At 40.7% G+C, this 18,842-nt stretch overlaps 1 protein-coding gene across 1 annotated transcript; it reads right to left on the reverse strand.

Moving 5' to 3' along the window:
• Positions 1-1,359: 1,359 nt before the first annotated feature.
• psmb7 (proteasome 20S subunit beta 7) lies at positions 1,360-18,525 on the reverse strand. The gene is made up of 8 exons (XM_061293477.1): positions 18,370-18,525; positions 17,114-17,207; positions 10,458-10,555; positions 7,895-8,035; positions 5,784-5,899; positions 3,958-4,016; positions 1,863-2,014; positions 1,360-1,548 (listed from the first exon to the last, which is right to left on the reverse strand). Exons 1-8 carry the CDS (start codon positions 18,429-18,431, stop codon positions 1,437-1,439), a joined length of 834 nt encoding a protein of 277 aa, XP_061149461.1. The 5' UTR covers positions 18,432-18,525; the 3' UTR covers positions 1,360-1,436.
• Between the last annotated feature and the right edge of the window lie 317 nt (positions 18,526-18,842).

Here is an 18,842-nt window from a genome sequence, read left to right on the forward strand (position 1 = left end):
ACTACAAGCCGTGACTTTTTTTCTCAAATTTTGAACCCTGCGGCTTATAGTCCGGTGCATCTTATATAGCAGTGTCCCCAACCTTTTTTGCGCCATGGACCGGTTACATGTCGGAAATATTTTTGCGGACCGGCCTTTATATAAATAAATCATACATTTCTATAAATTAATAATACATTTATAATAAATATATGAATACGATGAAATAAAACAATACGACTGGCATAAAAACAAGTATAAACGACATGAAAATAAAACTCACCTTTCCGTTGAATTAATGGAAGCACTGAGCTTGTTTATCAGAAACGACCCAGCGTAATCTGAGACAATGACACCCCAAGTGGTTAAGGTTTGTATTTGAATACAGGATGCTTCATCTCCATGTGCCCAAGCACTTTGGAAGGCTTCATTGCCTCGTTAGCTAGCCTGACACCAGTCGCCACATATGCAGAGTGGGCTTGCTTGGCACGTCAGAGTCACTTGTGGCGGCGATAAATCCATATTTACAGTAGGACTCCAGAAATTAAATGCAGCTTTCCTTTTCTTAGAAGTCATAGCCTCTTCTTCTGTCTTCTACTTATCATCATCAGTCATTTAGGACAACATTGGATCATTCAAAGATGATCTTGTAATTACGTAATATTGTAATTAGTGCCCACACTGCCCCTAAAAGGGCAAACACATGTAGGATGGACCACATTTATTTTAATTTATTGTTTTTTTATTAATATTAGCTATAGTTTATTTTTGTTTTACTTAGTTACTCATTTACTTTCTGGTCGTTCTTTCAAGTCATACTATGGGTTTCAAGGGTTCAGGAATTTCTGTCATACCAAAACACATTTCCACTCCATGGCAAGAATTATGGTACCCAAGGTCCCATGTTAGCCCAGGACTAGTTCAAATAGCTATAGTCGAACAGACAAAACATGATAATCGATAAGGGTGACACCTATGTGGTTTAAGTATAAAGGCGCAATGCAGCAAAGGTGTGATGAGCGAGAATGAAAATGTAAGAGACTGGCACTTACTTGCCATATTATTTTGAGAATGATGTGTTCTTAAGTGTAGTATAGGCATGAGAGCATGTTGGTATGTTTACGTAGATGAAAAAATTTCCTTTTTAGAAATTTTATCATAATTGTGGTTAGTTGTTTGTCAACCAGCCCTGTATTAAATCCATTCAACCACAATACATCGTCCATACTGATTGAAACCACACAAACATATTTTAACTGTGATCCAGATGTATACATTTATGTTTTGTTTATTAACATTTAAATTGAGACGCTTGAAACAAAATATGGATGAATTGATTGAACCATGATGTCTTGCAATCATTTTAAAACAAACAAGTCATTACAGCAGGAAAAAGATGCATTTAATGACAACTAAGCCACAGCATTTAATTTCAAAAAATACAATGGGTAAATACTCTACGAAGTATCCATGGTTTGCACACTTTCCTCCATCACATCCAGGTTCAGTGGCGTCACCCGTTTGGTCAAGACACCTGTTGTTCCCCTTTTGTACTTGTAGTCACCAGTTCTATTGGGGGTAAGCATATGAACCAATTGTATCCATAATACAAAAACATTTCCATTCACGTAAAAATAGAAAATGGTATTTCAGGGTGTTGTATCATTTCAGAGAAAAACAAGTTTTCAACTTCATTATTTACACTAGTCAACATTTTTTGAGTTTTTATTCAGATGCACATAAAATTTGGGATGAATTACTTGTGCATATCTGGCTTTTTTGCGTTTGCCCAGTATTTTTTATAAATGACACCATCACACTATGTTGATGTTGTAAAACACACAAACATTTAAACATGACAGCGAAACTTATTCTGTTCTGACCTGGAACCTTTCTTGTTAGCCTCATCATGGGGTCGGATGTAATCCACTTTATCAGTGGTGATCACACACAGATCTATGTTGCTGCCAGAACCCAGATCATTGAAGATTCCTGCAGCGATGGCATCACGCACGAGTGCCTTGGCATCCTTTTCCTACATAATGAATGCATTTGACCAATAACACCCACACAAAAGTAGATAACTGTAATTTTCGGACTATAAATCGCAGTTTTTTTCATAGTTTGGGTGGGTGGGCGACTTATAATAAGTGTTTTTTTTTTTTAAATTCCCCACCCCCCCAAAAAAATGTGAAACTGCGATAAACGAACCGCGATGAAGCAAGGGATTACTGCAATTTGAATTTCAAGTGACGTCAGCAGCGCGACGCTGCGGTTGTTGACATAAAGAACAAAGATTGATCACGGGATGACGAAGGACCCCACGTACTACCGGCATCATTAGCGGCTTTGTTTCTAAGTGACACTGCGGATGAAGAGTTCGAAGGATTTACGGATTTGGAAAGACACAGAAGGTTTGAAAAACTATTATGGCTTTTACGCACGGCCGGTCCTATTGTATAGAGCTCTCTTTCACCTCCGTGGATGGAAGTCTGGGGCTGGCGCTCGGCCGGGTGGCTGTCCAAGGACGGTGGATGGGGCTCGGACATGGCTTTTACGCACGCCTGGTCCTACTCTAGGGAGCTCTCTTTCACCTCCGTGGATGGAAGTCGAGGGCCGGCGCTCGGCCGGGTGGCTGTCCGGGGACGGTGGATGGGGCTTGGTCATGGCTTTTACGCACGCCCGGCCCTATTCTATGGAGCTCTCTTCCACTTCCGTGGCTGGAAGTCCACGCCGCCACACGCCTGTAAGTTTGTTTTGTTAAATAAAAAGCCGTGTACCAAACCCACGTCTTTCCTTGTACTTTGTTAACGCTACAATCTACTTATATACTAGATCTGTGGAATAACGACGAGGCTGAGGTCAGGGCGCACGCGCAGCGTTGTTGACAAAGGATGAGGAATTTGATCGATGGATTTAATGATTTAGAGTGCACAGATGGTTTGATAATACTATTGCTGATATACCGTTTTTTTTCCATGTATAATGCGCCCCCATGTATAATACGCACCCAAAAAATGGCATGTCGATGCTGGAAAAAAGCCTGCACCCAAATTTTGACTCCTACTTAAGTCCGTAAACGTAAAATTATTTCAGAAAAAAGATCATCTTTGGGAACAACCGGATGTTATTCTGCCGGTCAGTATTACTGCGCATGCGCTAGCAAACTCGATAGCGAAGAAACATTCTGGATTTGTGTAGGGTACATTGTGACAGCAAACGAGCAGGTGATCGAGCAAGCGTCTGATACGAGAGCATTGTGTTCGTATGGAGCGTGTTTGAAGTGAACAGCAGAGAAGAAAGGACCAAGACAAAGTGTTGTGAAATAAAATATTACCTGTAATACGCATTTAGGTAGAGAACTGAACTCTCGCTCTTTAGTATATAGCTGATGTGTCTTGCGCATCCGTTCTGCGCATCTGTAATGGCAGCCTTCGTATGATATCCGGTTTGCGATGGAGATTAAAAAACAAACAATATTTCACAACAACACACCATCAAGGATTTCACCATCGTATCAAACGATGTGTCGTCAATTATGAATTTTGAAAATCCAAAGTGAATCCAAAGTGCTTCCAAACGAATGACTTGAAGCCTAAAGGGGAGCAAATTTCCTCGTCTTTTTGGACACTAGCCATAGCACCAGCCCAGGAGCCGCGTACTAGTTGTCGACTCCCCTTTCACGTGCCTGCTCTGAACACAACACAACACAACAACGCCGCGCGCACTGCTCCCGGAAAGAGGAAGCGAGCAACAATGAACTGGATTTCAAAATAAAGTCGCGTCTAATGTCCGAGGTCAAACACGGCGATATAAATCGATGTTTACGTTCAGCATCGATGCCAATAAATCGTAGAGCATTATATCGATTAATCGATGTGTAGCGATGAATCATTACACCCCTACTCCGGAGCGATTTTATAGTCCGAAAATTAAGGTACTTTTTTATTTGATGTAATTAACAATTGCTTGACTTACCTCCATATCAGGTTTGTATCTGTCTTCGAAAACTGCTATAGCAGCCAAGGAACCAGAACCTTGTAAAAAAAAAAACCAGGATGTTAACCAAAGGGGGGTGGTTGAAGGGCAAGAGAAAGCATTAAAATTGCACTACAATACTGTTTGAGAAACATTGAAACCTATACATGAAAATCAGGGCCCCAGACTCACTTTATTAAAACCACAGTGACCCCTAATCTGAAAGTAGGGCTGCAAGTATAACATTGAAGGGTGTACATAAATCAGAATTTGACTTAAGATGTAAATATTCAGATGTCCACTAATTTTTAATCCATTATTGACGAATGGGGGGGGAAATATGGAGCAGATCTTTGACAGTAAAAAAATATATTTTTAAAAAAATTCAAAAACCCGTATACAATATTCTGACTGCTGCCCTTTTCATCAATGAGCTCAAAAGGTGCTACACCGTTTCTGTACCACTTTCAGCCTGACATATCTCCTTCACCATAAGAGATGTGCCTTGCTAAAAAATTCAGTTTTGTCTCATCTGTCTTCAGGACATTCTCTAAAAAGCTTTGCCGTTTGACAATATACACTATGGCAAATTCCAGTCTCACATTTTTCTGGGTTTGCTTTCAACAGTGGTGTCCTCCATTGCTTTGGCCCAATCAACAATGGATATTGCATTCTGACACTGATTGCCCTTTGAATTCACATGCATCTTTTTCTGTGGTTGTTACTGGTTACTATTCATATTATCCATCTCCTCAATTTGTCATCCATTTTCTTCTTGGGACCAGGTAGGTGGGCAACAGTCCTGTGGACCCCAAACTTCAAAATGACGAGACACCGTGGCCAAATCATCAACCTGCTTGAGAATGGTGCTATAGCTTTCGCTTTTCACCTGCTTGGCTCTCATATTCTTTATCTCCTGATGCAACACACTTTCACTTTCTATGGTCCATGTTCTGAGTGGTACACTAGTGGTTGAACCATTTTGGAATAAGGGGATAGAATTCTACCACAAGCTTAGGTGTGCTGCCTGCCAGGCAAAAAAGAATATCGTTATGTATAACACTTATTGCTTACAACAAAACCATAAAACCTGCTACTGATGGCTCATCTCGTAAGAAAATGTCACTTTGGCAAATTGTTTTCAATGACAGATTCATAAACCTATTGTCAATATTGACAATGCAGAATTGGGAGTCTACAGCCCAGGCAGTGTGGATTTTGGGGACATCTCAAGCCAAACAAGAACGCAGCTCAAGCGGTAGCAGCTTGCTCTCTTTATACAGTTATCACGTGAACTCCCGTAATCTCGCCGGTTCAGCTGTCCGCACACGCACCACAAACGCACCGCAGTGGATGTGCATTGCAGTCGTACGTTCTTCCGTACAGACACAGCAACACATCCATTCCGCAGTCAGTGTGAATTAAGCGTTCACCACTGGCTGCTGTTGTTTTGGGCAGCAAGTACTTAAATAATAGAAGGAATGGATGGGATAATAGATTGTAAAAAGAATCGTTTGTGATACCCCTAATCATGTCACTCAATCACACAAACTGGGTGAGACCCTCAACTATGCTTACCTGTTAGAAAAACAATTGTTGACAAATATAACCATCCATGGGGTGAATGAGTCAAAAATGTTAAAATCTAATTTTCACCCGATACCGAACAATTGCAAATTTCTGCCCCACTTTCAGGGATCAATGTAGGTCATAGTTCCTTAAATATATCTGCCTTTCACACATTTTAACAATTCATTGGCAAGTGAAATAGTAACAGCATTTATACAAGGGGACATATTCATGTTTCTGTGGTTGTTGAAACTGACCCATGGTGACATATGGAAGCTTGTCTGTAGAGCCATGAGGGTAGATGCTGTAAAGATGAGGACCGTTACAGTCCACTCCACCAAGAACCAGAGATGCACCAATGTAGCCCTGATATCTGAATTGAAAAGAAAGATCAAAAACATCCGTATTTGATTCTAACGAGAGTTTGGTATACTGTATACAGTAATCCCTCGCTACTTCGCTGTTCACCATTGCGGCCTCGGTGCATGGTGGATTTTTATGAAAATAAATACTGTCAAACCTCGGTTTTCGAATATCCCAGTTCTTGAACAAATCGGAATTCGAACGGAAAATTCGCGATTTTTTTGCTTCGGTTGTCAAAAAAACATTCGGAGGTCTAACCTCACGAGATGAACCGAGAGGACCCGAGAAAACCCGACCGCGCGGCCCGGATGCCGACTGACTCCGTTCGTTGTTATTGTATTTCCGGCCCTCCCCAGGGAGAAATAAACATTTCACGCCCCCTCCATGTTATTAACATTAAAGAAAAACAAAATATAAATAAAAAAGATCAACTTACAATAAAGAATAACTATGAATAACATTGTTTTTATTCTATAACAGAACAGATTCAATGTGCATCACTTTGCCTGAAATTAAAAATAAATTTAAATTATTTAAACTATAAACATTCTTGACCAACTGCCATTTTATGCTGTAAAAAATACAATAAAATAAACATACATAGTATTAAATTAAATAACAATAAATATTCAATTTAAAGTAATGAGCAACATTAAGTCAGGAGCACAATATATGAAACATTTTAACCGACAAAACAAAAATGAATAAAACAATTTGTGCTCAAAATGAGGAAGCATGACGGACCATGACCATATCCACGGATGCGGGTAGTATCAGCTCTTCTACAATGGTGTTTTTTTCTTCCACTGAGCAATTTGGTACGCTGCCTTTATATGATGCTTACAGTGCTTGCTGATTGACTGAAGTAGCATTCAAAAAGTGGCCCCACTATTTGAGAAGGACTGTATTAACCCCTAATCATGCTTCCAAAGAAAGCAAGTGGGAGCAGTAAAGCCATCCTAAAACACAAAGACGCTCTTGAAGCAATGCGACAGTGAGCGCCCGGCGCACTGCAGTTGCACGATCGGACCAAATTCAGCTCCCTGCGCACTGAGGTCCACTTAAATTTTGGAAAGTACATCAGGACTTTAAAAATATTTTCTAAATGCAGAGGACAATTTTTACCACACCCAGATGTGTGTGTGACGATCATTGGGAATTTAACTTTAACACACTATTGGCCGGTAGGAGACCAATGGGAACATGTTGATTGGTTTTATCTCAATCTATCCCCTGCTCCATCACTTTGTGTCAGCAGAACGACAACCAAAAACAACACGGGCTCTTTATTTGGGGAAAGTTTAAAGGAAACAAGGAGGGCTGGAATGCCGGCAGAGCTGATGAGCCGGTCAGCGAGCTCGCGTTGTGCGTCATTGAAGCAGAAGTGCATAGCAAGCAAGGAAAAAAGCACTGCCGTCCAGGATTTCGGACAGCGGCCGGTAATGAGCACTAATAGGGCGGGGCGTGCCTCTGAGCAATGTAATAATGCCCTCGCGCTGGGCCGCGTCAGCACGCAAGAGCAGAGAGGAGCCAGACACGTTTACGCTTCAAAAAGGTTCATAAAGGCCTTGTGTGGATATTGTAATAATATATTTACTATTGTTTATTTGTATTTATTTAAATAAATAATAAGAATGTTTTTGAAAGTCAATTTGAAAGTGTTTAAAAAACACAAAAAAGGTTTAGAAAAACAGTAGTGTATAAAACTAAAATAACTGTTCGTAAAAGTCTTGTGCGGATATTGTAGCAATATATTTATTCTTATTTATTTTATTTATTTAAATAAAGAATGTTTATGAAAATCAGTTTGACTTTAAAATGTCTACAAAAGTCTTAAAAAATATAAAAAAGTGATTAACCATAAAAATTCATAAAAGTCTTGTATGAATATTGTAACAATATATTTTCTGTACATCGCGGGTTTTCACCTATCGCGGATGGTCTTGGAACCAATTATCCGCGATAAACGAGGGATTACTGTAATGATAAAGCTCATGCCAGATACCTGAAAAGCATTTGCTTGAACATGCGGTTAGCGGTGGCCACACGTGGCAGTCGGCCTGTGGAGAGGGCGTGTAGCTCCAGATTGGAGGAAATTATCTGAGTGGTCATTTCTGTGTCTGCAGCTGTTCCTGCTCCACAACAACTGCATAAGAAACATTAGACAACAGCATGACGTTTCATTTCCGATGTGACCGTAAAGGGGGGAAAAAATGTTCATTAAAGGCCCCATAAAACCAAAATGCATTTCCCCTGTTGGATGCATGAAATTGGTCAAAATAACTTCAGGTTGTGTTCAAGTTTGACATCAATGCAGTTTGTCGACTATGACATGCAATAGACGATGAAATACAAAAGACAAAAAAATAAGCCACTCATATTTAGATGTCACTGTGACCTAGGCTACGTTCACACTGCAGCTCAATTCCGATTATTTTGCCCATACGTGACCTGTAACAGATTTTGTCCGAATGGTTCAATTTCATGTTTGTTTTTTATTTTTAATCCGTCACTTTCATATGTGGTATAAGATCAGATAAGAAGAGCTGTAGTCAACTCAAAAAAACCTTGGTCAACTTTCAGTTGTCCAACTTTTCAACCATACCATTCACCACGGGAGCATTCAAAAAAAGCCTGTTATCTAATTTAATTGAAGTCAGCTACAGCTCTCTACCCCTACTCCCCCCACAACGTTGAATGTCATGTTCTGCACGACAAACCCGTCAATTGCACTGGTAATATCATGTTTCTGTTTTTGTGTGCTAGGAGGCTGATCACTAGCCTGTAAGAGTCAGATTGATATGTGAATCCCTCTTTGGAGTTCATCACAGTATCAACCTGGGATCACTCCACTGTGATGTGCTCTGGATGAGAGGGACAATTTATTACTTAATATTTGGGCAATGGTGCAGCTTGCCAAACATTTGCGTTAACCAATGACAGCAACGGAAATCCTAATCTTCAAAGTCCTGGGTATCCTTTTTCAACAGTGCATAATGTGATCAAGACGTTTGACAAGCAGGGAATTGTCAAGAACCTGCCTGGACGTGTAGAGAAGAAAAAAGTTGATGATTGAAGTTTGGTGGGAATGCTTGAAAAAAACACCACGTCAAACATCCAAAGACCTGAAGGCCAACCTGAAAAAGTCTGGGATCATGTTTTCAACATATACTATATGTAGCATACTGAACCAAACAGGGTGTCATGGCGTCAGACACCATTCCTGAGGCAAGCATATAAAAGGAATGACTAAAGTTTGCCAATGAGTACCTGGACAAACCACAATCCATTGGGGAAAATGTTTTGGAGAAGAACAAAACAAAAATAGAGCTTTCTGGCTACTTATGCAAAAAATGAATGTATGCAAAATACGAAAGGAATGTACTTTCTTAATAATTATGTTGTGATGGACGTCATCTCATTTTCTCCACCAGCATTAAGACCTGCACTGTGAACTTAGCTATTGTGGCATTTTTAGTTAGCTGACTGCCCACAAGAAAACAAAGATGGGTCATTAATTCTGCATAAACGCACCCATTATTGCAATGATTCAAATGTTGACACTCAACATACAGTCTCTTAAGCCCTTACCATTCCTGCTCTGTGTGTTTAAGTATGACTGATTTAACTGCTCAATGAGCCCGCAGATATAATTGAGTCACCTTGTGGCTACTTGCCCGGCCATGTGATACACCATTTAAAAAAAAACTGAGCTCCCTGAGAATTTGAAAAATAACATTTTAAGATATACACTATTCCCTTGCTACATTGCGCGTCACCTTTTGCGAATGCGTTACTTCGTGGGTTTATAAGTGAGAACGACATTTCAGCGCATGATGTGCCTCTGACAACAGCCAACAGACGCACCAACCGGTGCAGAAGGAGTCGAGACACATGACAATATCACGCGTCTGTTTTTTTATTTACTGTAAAGGTACAATACATGCACAGAACAGCGGTTAAGGGAATGGGAAAGGTTTTGTATTGTGGAGGGTTTAAACGCTTTAATATTGTGTACTGGACCCCAATGCAACAGGAGATTCATGCGCAACCGTGATTCACTTTGGTTTTGTTATGCATGATGTCCCCCAGGTTAGCATAATGTGGTATTTCTGAAGGTGGACACTTTTCATGCTCGACAAGAAAAAACACTTCTAATTTACTTGCATTACACACATGCCCCTTAGCGGGCAACTGGAAACACTACATGTCATTTCATCCATCCATCCATCTTCTATACCGCTTGTCACCATGGGGGTCGCGGGCGTGCTGGAGCCTATCCCAGCAGCCATCAGGCAGGGGGACACCCTGAACTTTTTGCCAGCCAATCGCAGGGCACAAAGACGAACAACCATCCGCACTCACACTTAAGAGACAATTTGGAGTGCTCAATTGGCCTACCAAGGAGGAATTTGGAGGTTGGTTTTGGAACGCATCCCCTGTGATAAACGAGGGATCACTGTAATCATATCTGCAGGCTCAGCGAGAACTTAAATCAGACAAGTGCAAACACACAAAACAGGAATGGTGAGGGGTTAAAGCAATAAAGTATAAACCCAATCACTTACTAAATATTAGGTGAGATGTAGTGTATCTTGGAACAGTTCTTGTCTGCCACTACCATGCCCTCAGTGGCTCGAGTATCAGCTCCAAGGATAACGCCATCCTTAAAAGTGAATGACAAAGGTTTTCAGTTCTGTTAATCCATCATTGGTGGTGGTGGGGGTCAGGGGATATGTATGTAGCATAAACAGGGATTTACATTCATTTTTTGTGTAATTCCAAGAGGTCAACTTGGAGTGGTTTCATTTACAATATATAGCATGATAGGCACTTGATCAATAGAAATTGGACCCGATAAAATTTGATAACTTATTTCTAATGAACGGCCAAACAAGTGTAATACATAGCCATATGCACATGACAACATAGGCTGCGCTGAGATGTATCAGTCCGCATAGGAAAGTAGGTCTAAACACTACAATGTATACACCAAATTTCATGTTTTCCTGAATGTTTAGACCAGTGGTCTACTGGCCCGCGGACCGTATACGGCCCCCCTCCGCATTAGACCCGGTCCCCTGACCAATACCAGAGACGGAAAAAAATGCTTAACAATACCAGAGACGGGAAAAAAATGCTAAACAATACCAGAGACTGAGAAAAAAAATGCTACTACGACCTCACTTTGCCCCAGCACGTTTTTACCTTTATGGCCACCCATAACCCAGTCATAGAACGTGAAAGAACGGAATAATGGCAAAAAGGTTGGGTGAGAGAAAAGTTGATTCCAAATGCAGGGTATTTAACCCGCAGTGGACACACTTTTTTTTTTTTGTTCAATTCAAAGACTGCTTGTCTCGTCTGTCAAGAGATGGTGGCGGTATTCAAGGAATACAACCTGCGCCGACATTAAAGTTCTGAAAGGGGGATCCTGAAAGGGGGATCCTTCCATCTGTGGTCCCTTCTCAAGGTTTCTCGTTTTTCCCCTGGTAGTTTTTTTTTTTTTAGTTTTTCCTTGCCCTTTTGGGAGTTTAAGATCAGGGGATGCTTTGAGAATAATTGTCAATTGTTTGTCTATGTGAAGCCCTTTGAGACTGCTTGTGATTTAGGGCTATACAAATAAAGTTGACTTGACACCGCAGAGCTTCTTATTTTTATTCGTGGAGTTACCGCAAACTTTGAGATGTGCGAGGAGCTGGCATCCCTACAAAGCTTGAAAGGCACTACGACTGGGGAGGATATTTTCAACAAAGTATGTAAAACCATGCAACAGTTGGATCTGGACTGGGCAAAGGTTGCCACCGTCACGACTGACGGGGCCCCAAGTATGGTGGGCGCTAGGGATGCACCGAAAATTCGGCCACCGAAAACTTTCGGCCGAAAATGACCCAAAAGTGCATTTTCGGTTTTTGGCCGAAAGACCTAAATCACCGAAACAACACGGCCGAAACTTGTGATGACGTGAGCAAACAGCGCAGCCAGCACGCGGGAAAACGGGATAAGAGCCAGCATGTCTGCGGTGTGGACTGATTTCACTATCTCAGAGAAAGACCCACGGATAGCGATTTGCAAAACATGCAATGCTGAAAATAAATGCTATATAAATAAAATATAAATATATAAATAAATATAAATAATATAAGATAATAATATTAATATTATAAAGATAATATTAATATAATATGATATATAATATAAATCCATAAATGCTGCCGTTCTAATTGACAATCATTTCTTTCGGTGTTTCGGTTTTCGGCCTTGGTTTCCTCATTTTTGGTTTTCGGTTTCGGCCAAGAATTTTTATTTCGGTGCATCCCTAGTGGGCGCGTCTCAGGGTTTAATAGGACGCATGAGCCGGGAGATGGAAGAATGGGGTCTCAAGCGAAGTTGAACTTTTACCTAGGATTGTGCACGGCACAGCATAACTTTTTCTGTTAAGAACCCACTGAGGGTTATTTGATTCTTTATCGAGTTCATAAATAGTGTTATTTGGCCTATATATTTTCTGCGTTATTTTATTCTGTGAAGAACCCAGAGAGGGCTATTTGATCTCAGAAAGGGTTATTAATATTTGGATATGTGTGGTGCGCTGAGCTGTCAGCATGTTTTCTGGAAAACACTAAATTATTACATTTAGGGACACCTGTGATTGTCACACTTTTTCTGTTAGAAACTGACCCCGGCCCCCCATCAGAGAAGGGGAAAGTTATGCAGCCCTCATTGGAAAAAGTTTGGGGGCCCCTGGTTTAGACCATCAAAATCTGCTCTTTTTTTTTTAAGCAAACACAATGTCTTCTCCAAATTTTACACATTTGAAAAGAGTCCAGGCTTGAAGGCAAATACGAACTTTTTCACCCAAGTTGTAGCGCAACAGAAAATAAATGTATTCTTTTTTTTTCCCTAGAGGGTTAAGCAACTTTACTTATGATTTGCTAGGAAGAGTGTTTAGGCCACTCAGATAAGGTTTTATTTATTGTATTTTTTTCGAGCGAATTAAGCAGATCTTCTTATGATTTGCTAGGAAGAGTGTAAGGGCCAATCAGATGAATCTTCTAAAACAAGTGTGTAAAAGTATGACCCTGTAAATCTGCAAAAATGGAAGAACATTGGACATTCAAAAATTCATAACTCTTTTCCTGTTCAATTTAGATGATGGCGGCAGATAACTTTGTTATACGTCTTGGGGTGCTACACGTCTCAACCAATTTTTGTCGGCCTACGGACCAGGATTATTTTTTATTTTTCCACTCCAGGTGGTGCAAGAGAGCCACTTTGTTTCATCGTTTGTGAAGACTTCAAAATATTCTGAATTTTTACCATGGTTGATGAGTGTACAAAGTTTAGTGATTTCATGCATGTTTTTGGAGAAAAATAATTGTCCATAGGTGTGATTGAGAGCGAGAATCTAACAGAACCAGTTCAAAGGTGAAATGTACCCAACTGTAGTCATGCACTACAATTCTGTAATGTCCTACAATGCAAATTCTTCTTTCGGGGACCTTTATCAAACATGATTGAAATGTGATGAATTAGACTAATTAATTACATTTCCCGTATTTAATTATTATTAATCATCTATTTTCTGAACTGCCTATCTTCATAAGGTGACTGGGGAGGGTGCAATAAAATTGTAGTCTGCGGCGGCTCTGCGCATTATTGGACAGCAGTTTCGGTGAAGTCACAATCTCATTCAAATCCGTAAATTATAAATCCGTTAATATGCCATGCCAAATCAAACAAGTGAACAAATTAGGGCTCATTCGTGCCCAGCACTAGCGACATGAGTTTTCTCTGTCGCTAGTACTGGGCACATTTCTGGCCAGGTTTCTCTGTCGCACCGAAGAGGGCGTGCTTCAATATGCACAAACTTCAATCGTAGGTCATTGCATTCTTGGAGGTCACCAATACATATAGAGATGCACCGATCCGATATCTGGATCGGATATCGGAAAATGCAGCCAATCTGTGAGCCGATCCTTTCCTTAATTTATTGGGACGCGGGCTACGTCATACGTCAGCAGCACGTGTGCCGCATGCCACGAGAGTTTTCTAAACAAACGCAAACATGGAGGGAACGAAAGAGTCAGCTGTGTGGAGGTACTTTAAACTGAACACGCCAACTAGCTCGACGCCAGTTTGTAATGTCTGCAAAGCTAATGTTGCCAGGGGTGGTGGTAGTACTGCCAGTTATAGTACTACCAATTTAGTTAAGCATCTCCAGAAACACCACGCAACGGAGCACCAGGAGTTCCAGCAGTTGAGCAGATCAAAGGGAGCGGGAGGTGGACCTACACAGCAGTTAACGGTAGCACATGCACTGCAAAGACGGGAGAAATTCCCAGGCAATAGCGCAAAAGCTATGAGAATTACTGACAAAGTGCATGGTTTTGGATGGACAATCGATGAGTGTTGTTGAAAACGAGGGCTTCCGACGTTTACTTGAGCCACGGTACAATTTGCCATCGCGCAAGTATTTTTCTGAGACCGCACTGTCAGAAATGTATGAGAAAGTGTGCGAACACTTGTCACAAGAATTAAGAGATGTAGATGCCATGAGCTTCACAACTGATCAGGGCTCGAAACTAACGATTGCCCGATTGCCCGGGGCAAGTAGCGATGGCAGACGGGCAAGTAGAATTTTTCCTCACTTGCCCAAACTTGCCCTGCCATAATACCATGTTTTCAAGCTGTAAAAAGACGATTTTGTGCATAATTTCTCGCAACTTCTGCCGCTTCTGGTCCGACATTTTGTTTTCTAGGGAGCGGTTAGTTTCTCGTGTAAGTCTGCAATACATTGATAACGGCAAAGCGCTTCGTAATTAAATGCATGCTCCCTCACCCGTCCCTGGCTCTTCTGCGCCTGCGCACCAGCAGAGCTTGTTTCCGGTTGAATTTTGGTACTACAGTAGACTAGTGTGGTTTAATTGCATCAAAAGTTCTACACTGTATTAAAACAGGCTGCAGGCACAATATGATGGAATAAAAACATATGAAGGCAAAACTTATAGTGTTGTCTTTTTTATTGCAAAAATGTGTCGGGCAAGTAAAAATCCACTCCAAAAAAATTCGGGCAAGTAAAATTCTGTTTCGGGCAAGTAAAATTTTCTCCAACTTGCCCGAGGGCAACTTGGGCAAAAAATAAGCTTCGAGCCCTGCTGATATCTGGAGCTCGGAGGTGTGCCCCATGTCTATGTTGAGTTTAACTGTGGACTGATTAGACAGGAATCACACCCCTAGCAGTGCCGTGCTGCAAGCTAAAAACTTCCCCGGAGCACACATCGGTGACACAATTTCGACTGCCATTAAGGCAATGCTTGATAAGTGGAATATTCCGCTCAACAAAGTGTATGTCTTCTCGACAAAGAATTTGTCATTGCTGCTTAAGTGAGCATTAATGAGGGGGTGAGACTGCACAAGTTTCAGAGCACCAGGCCATGAATGGTGCGATTGCACTATGTAGAGACATGTTTACATTGCTTGATTATTGTATTTGACCAAGTCACTTGTTTATTCTCTTGTCCCGATGCTATATTTTATTTTTAATTCCAATCTGCACTTTCAGTATTTAGAAATAATTCTGAATGGTTTTTTTTTGTGTTCGACTAAGCAGAGCTTGTTTTCAGGGAGCACTTCTCATTAGGGGTGTAAATCGCGGGTTTTGTCACGATACGATATAATATCGATACAAAGAACTACGATACGATATTTGCCGATATCTTAAAGCCTGCTGCGATTCATTCACGATATATCGCGATATAGTGCTCTACGATCGATATATTTTTTTTTTTAATAAAAAATATGGAACAATATCATGATTTATAACAATTCATACGCAAAATCAACAAGGTACTGCAAACTCTTTATTTAGGAAATTACAAGAGTATTGCAGTATACAAAGTGCTTATTTTAACACTGAACTTTGATGTCGTGTTTTTTCTTTAAATGTGCGGTGAGATTTGTGCTCCCTGAATATTTGATCACCGGATGGCAGGATTTACAAACTGCACGTGTCTTGTCGGTTGAGCCATCTTTTCTTTGGAATCCAAAGTGCTTCCAAACGAATGACTTGAAGCCTAAAGGGGAGCAAATTCAGGGCTCGAAACTAACGATTGCCCGATTGCCCGGGGCAAGTAGCGATGGCAGACGGGCAAGTAGGATTTTTCCTCACTTGCCCTGCCATAATACCATGTTTTCAAGCTGTAAAAAGACGATTTTGTGCATAATTTCTCGCAACTTCTGCCGCTTCTGGTCCGACATTTTGTTTTCTAGGGAGCGGTTAGTTTCTCGTGTAAGTCTGCAATACATTGATAACGGCAAAGCGCTTCGTAATTAAATGCATGCTCCCTCACCCGTCCCTGGCTCTTCTGCGCCTGCGCACCAGCAGAGCTTGTTTCCGGTTGAATTTTGGTACTACAGTAGACTAGTGTGGTTTAATTGCATCAAAAGTTCTTCACTGTATTAAAACAGGCTGCAGGCACAATATGATGGAATAAAAACATATGAAGGCAAAACTTATAGTGTTGTCTTTTTTATTGCAAAAATGTGTCGGGCAAGTAAAAATCCACTCCAAAAAAATTCGGGCAATTAAAATTTTGTTTCGGGCAAGTAAAATTTTCTCCAACTTGCCCGAGGGCAACTTGGGCAAAAAATAAGCTTCGAGCCCTGAAATTTCCTCGTCTTTTTGGACACTAGCCATAGCACCAGCCCAGGAGCCGCGTACTAGTTGTCGACTCCACTTTCACGTGCAGCAACGCCGCGCACTGCTCCCTGCTCCCGGAAAGAGGAAGCAAGCAACAATGAACTGGATTTCAAAATAAAGTCGCGTATAATGTCCGAGGTCAAACACGGCGATATAAATCGATGTTTACGTTTAGCATCGATGGCAATAAATCGTAGAGCATTATATCGATTAATCGATGTGTATCGATGTATCGTTACACCCCTACTTCTCATTGCTGCTTAAATGAGCATTTAGAGCAAAGAACTGTGTAGTCATGCCTGATGCCATTGCCTTTAGTCTTTTCTGTTCCACATGTAGAGGTACGTACATAGCTTGTTAAGTCAACCATAATATCGGCTCGGTATCGGGTATCAACCGATACACAAAGCCACGGCATCGGCATCAAAACTGAAAAAGTCGGATCGGTGCATCTCTAAATACATAGCACCAAAAGCACACGTGCAAGTGTGCGTGCCTGTTCTTAGTCATTTATCCACTTACCTTGAACACCACACCGCAGATAGTAGTTCCAGTTTTACGAGCAGCAGGCAAATAACAGCCAACTTCATTCGCTTTTAATGCCAGGAAGCCATTTCTACAAAATAAAATAAAAAATATATGTCTTAAAAATATTTTTTCCACTTATGATACATTTGGATAGAAGAAGCAAGTCAAAGCACTTTACCAAAAAAGCAAGTCAAGTTGTTTTGCTTTGTGTAAGCAAGTGAAAGGTCATATCATAAAATATTTACTCATGAAGTTATATTATATAAAGTTATAAAAGCACAACATACTGTATGCTGGAGTGGTGCTCAAATGTTTTTCACTGATCAAGAAAGATATAGCTAATCCTTCTAGAAATTAAATGAACACAATGAAAGGATGCATTTCTAAAATACAAAAAAATAAAAAACAGCAAATTAAAATAATGATATACAAGCATGTAAATATATTTTTTGCAGTATAATCACTACTCTCCTAAATAAACGCTAAAGTTAAATAAGTCTCCCTCAAACCCCGCCCCACATGTGCAGTAAATGTGCTCCGGCCAGCACTCACGCTCTTACACTGGTGAATAGTGCGGTTTGTGAACGGATAACTTCCTTAAGTCATTGGTTATTTTTGCAATTCAATTGAGTGCAACCAATGCGCTATGACAAAACCTCTCGTTCACGAATGAGTCTGAGTGAACGACTCAACGGCCAGACTTTCCCGCTTGCGAACGAGTCAGTGATTTACCTGCCTTTCCCAAGACTCAATGGATAAGTTAGTGAATGTGTTGAACCTCCAGGAGTGAACAATTCAATGACAAAACGAGAACTATACAGGCCAGTTCAGTCTGTTAACGTAGATTCGCCAAGAAAGAAAGAGACATCTCACCGAAAGAGTACTCCTTTCGTGCTGTTCGCTTTCTCTAAGCTAACAGCTAATGTTGCGCCCATCCAAAAACTGGAGGCAACTTGCAAGCGTATGAACAAATGAAGCTTGTGGCAGACTGACAGTCTTTTGCCTGCACATGAAGAGAGGTTTATGTTCCCCCCAACATTACATTTATTCTGTTTACTGCAATTTCACATTTTATTGCTGGTTTGGCCATATTTAACATGCACACAACGTACATGAAAAGGCTGACTCATCCTGTCTAAAACTAGATCATCGTCGAGGAAATATAGGGAACAGGTATAAAAAGGATTAACTGTTTTTATAGTCTGTTGTTATGTATTATGACATGTCAATTCACAGCTAACGTTGCTTACCTTTTACAGTTCTCAAAAGCGAATCCACCAAAGGTTGACAAGTTAGCCGCAAACGTCGCCATCTTCGTGTTGCTCTGCCGAATGGCGACAATGTCTTCTTCTTCCAGCAATATGCAAAATTCATAATGAGGCTCAGGCACATACCGCCACCTACTGTACAAAGTGTCTAGTATACATGTCTTCGGCTTCTTCCTCGTCGCCTTCTTCTATGAAACAAAGGCGGATTGTTGAAAACAACCAGGTGCATACCGGCCCCTGTACAAGATACTAAGTCATAATAAATTTTGTCATAAATTGACCTTTACTGCTGTGACATATAGAGAATTTGCTCCTGATACATTTTATTCCTGCTGGTTGTGTTATTGTGGGTAGAGATGCCCAGGATGCATAAGTTACGAACCCTTTTAAGTACCCTTTGAGGTTTTGTTTCTGAATATAAAATATAAAAACAAGGAATAAAACACCAGACAAGT

This window comes from Syngnathus typhle, linkage group LG12 (assembly GCF_033458585.1).
Source record: "Syngnathus typhle isolate RoL2023-S1 ecotype Sweden linkage group LG12, RoL_Styp_1.0, whole genome shotgun sequence".
Classification (NCBI taxonomy): Eukaryota; Metazoa; Chordata; class Actinopteri; order Syngnathiformes; family Syngnathidae; genus Syngnathus; species Syngnathus typhle.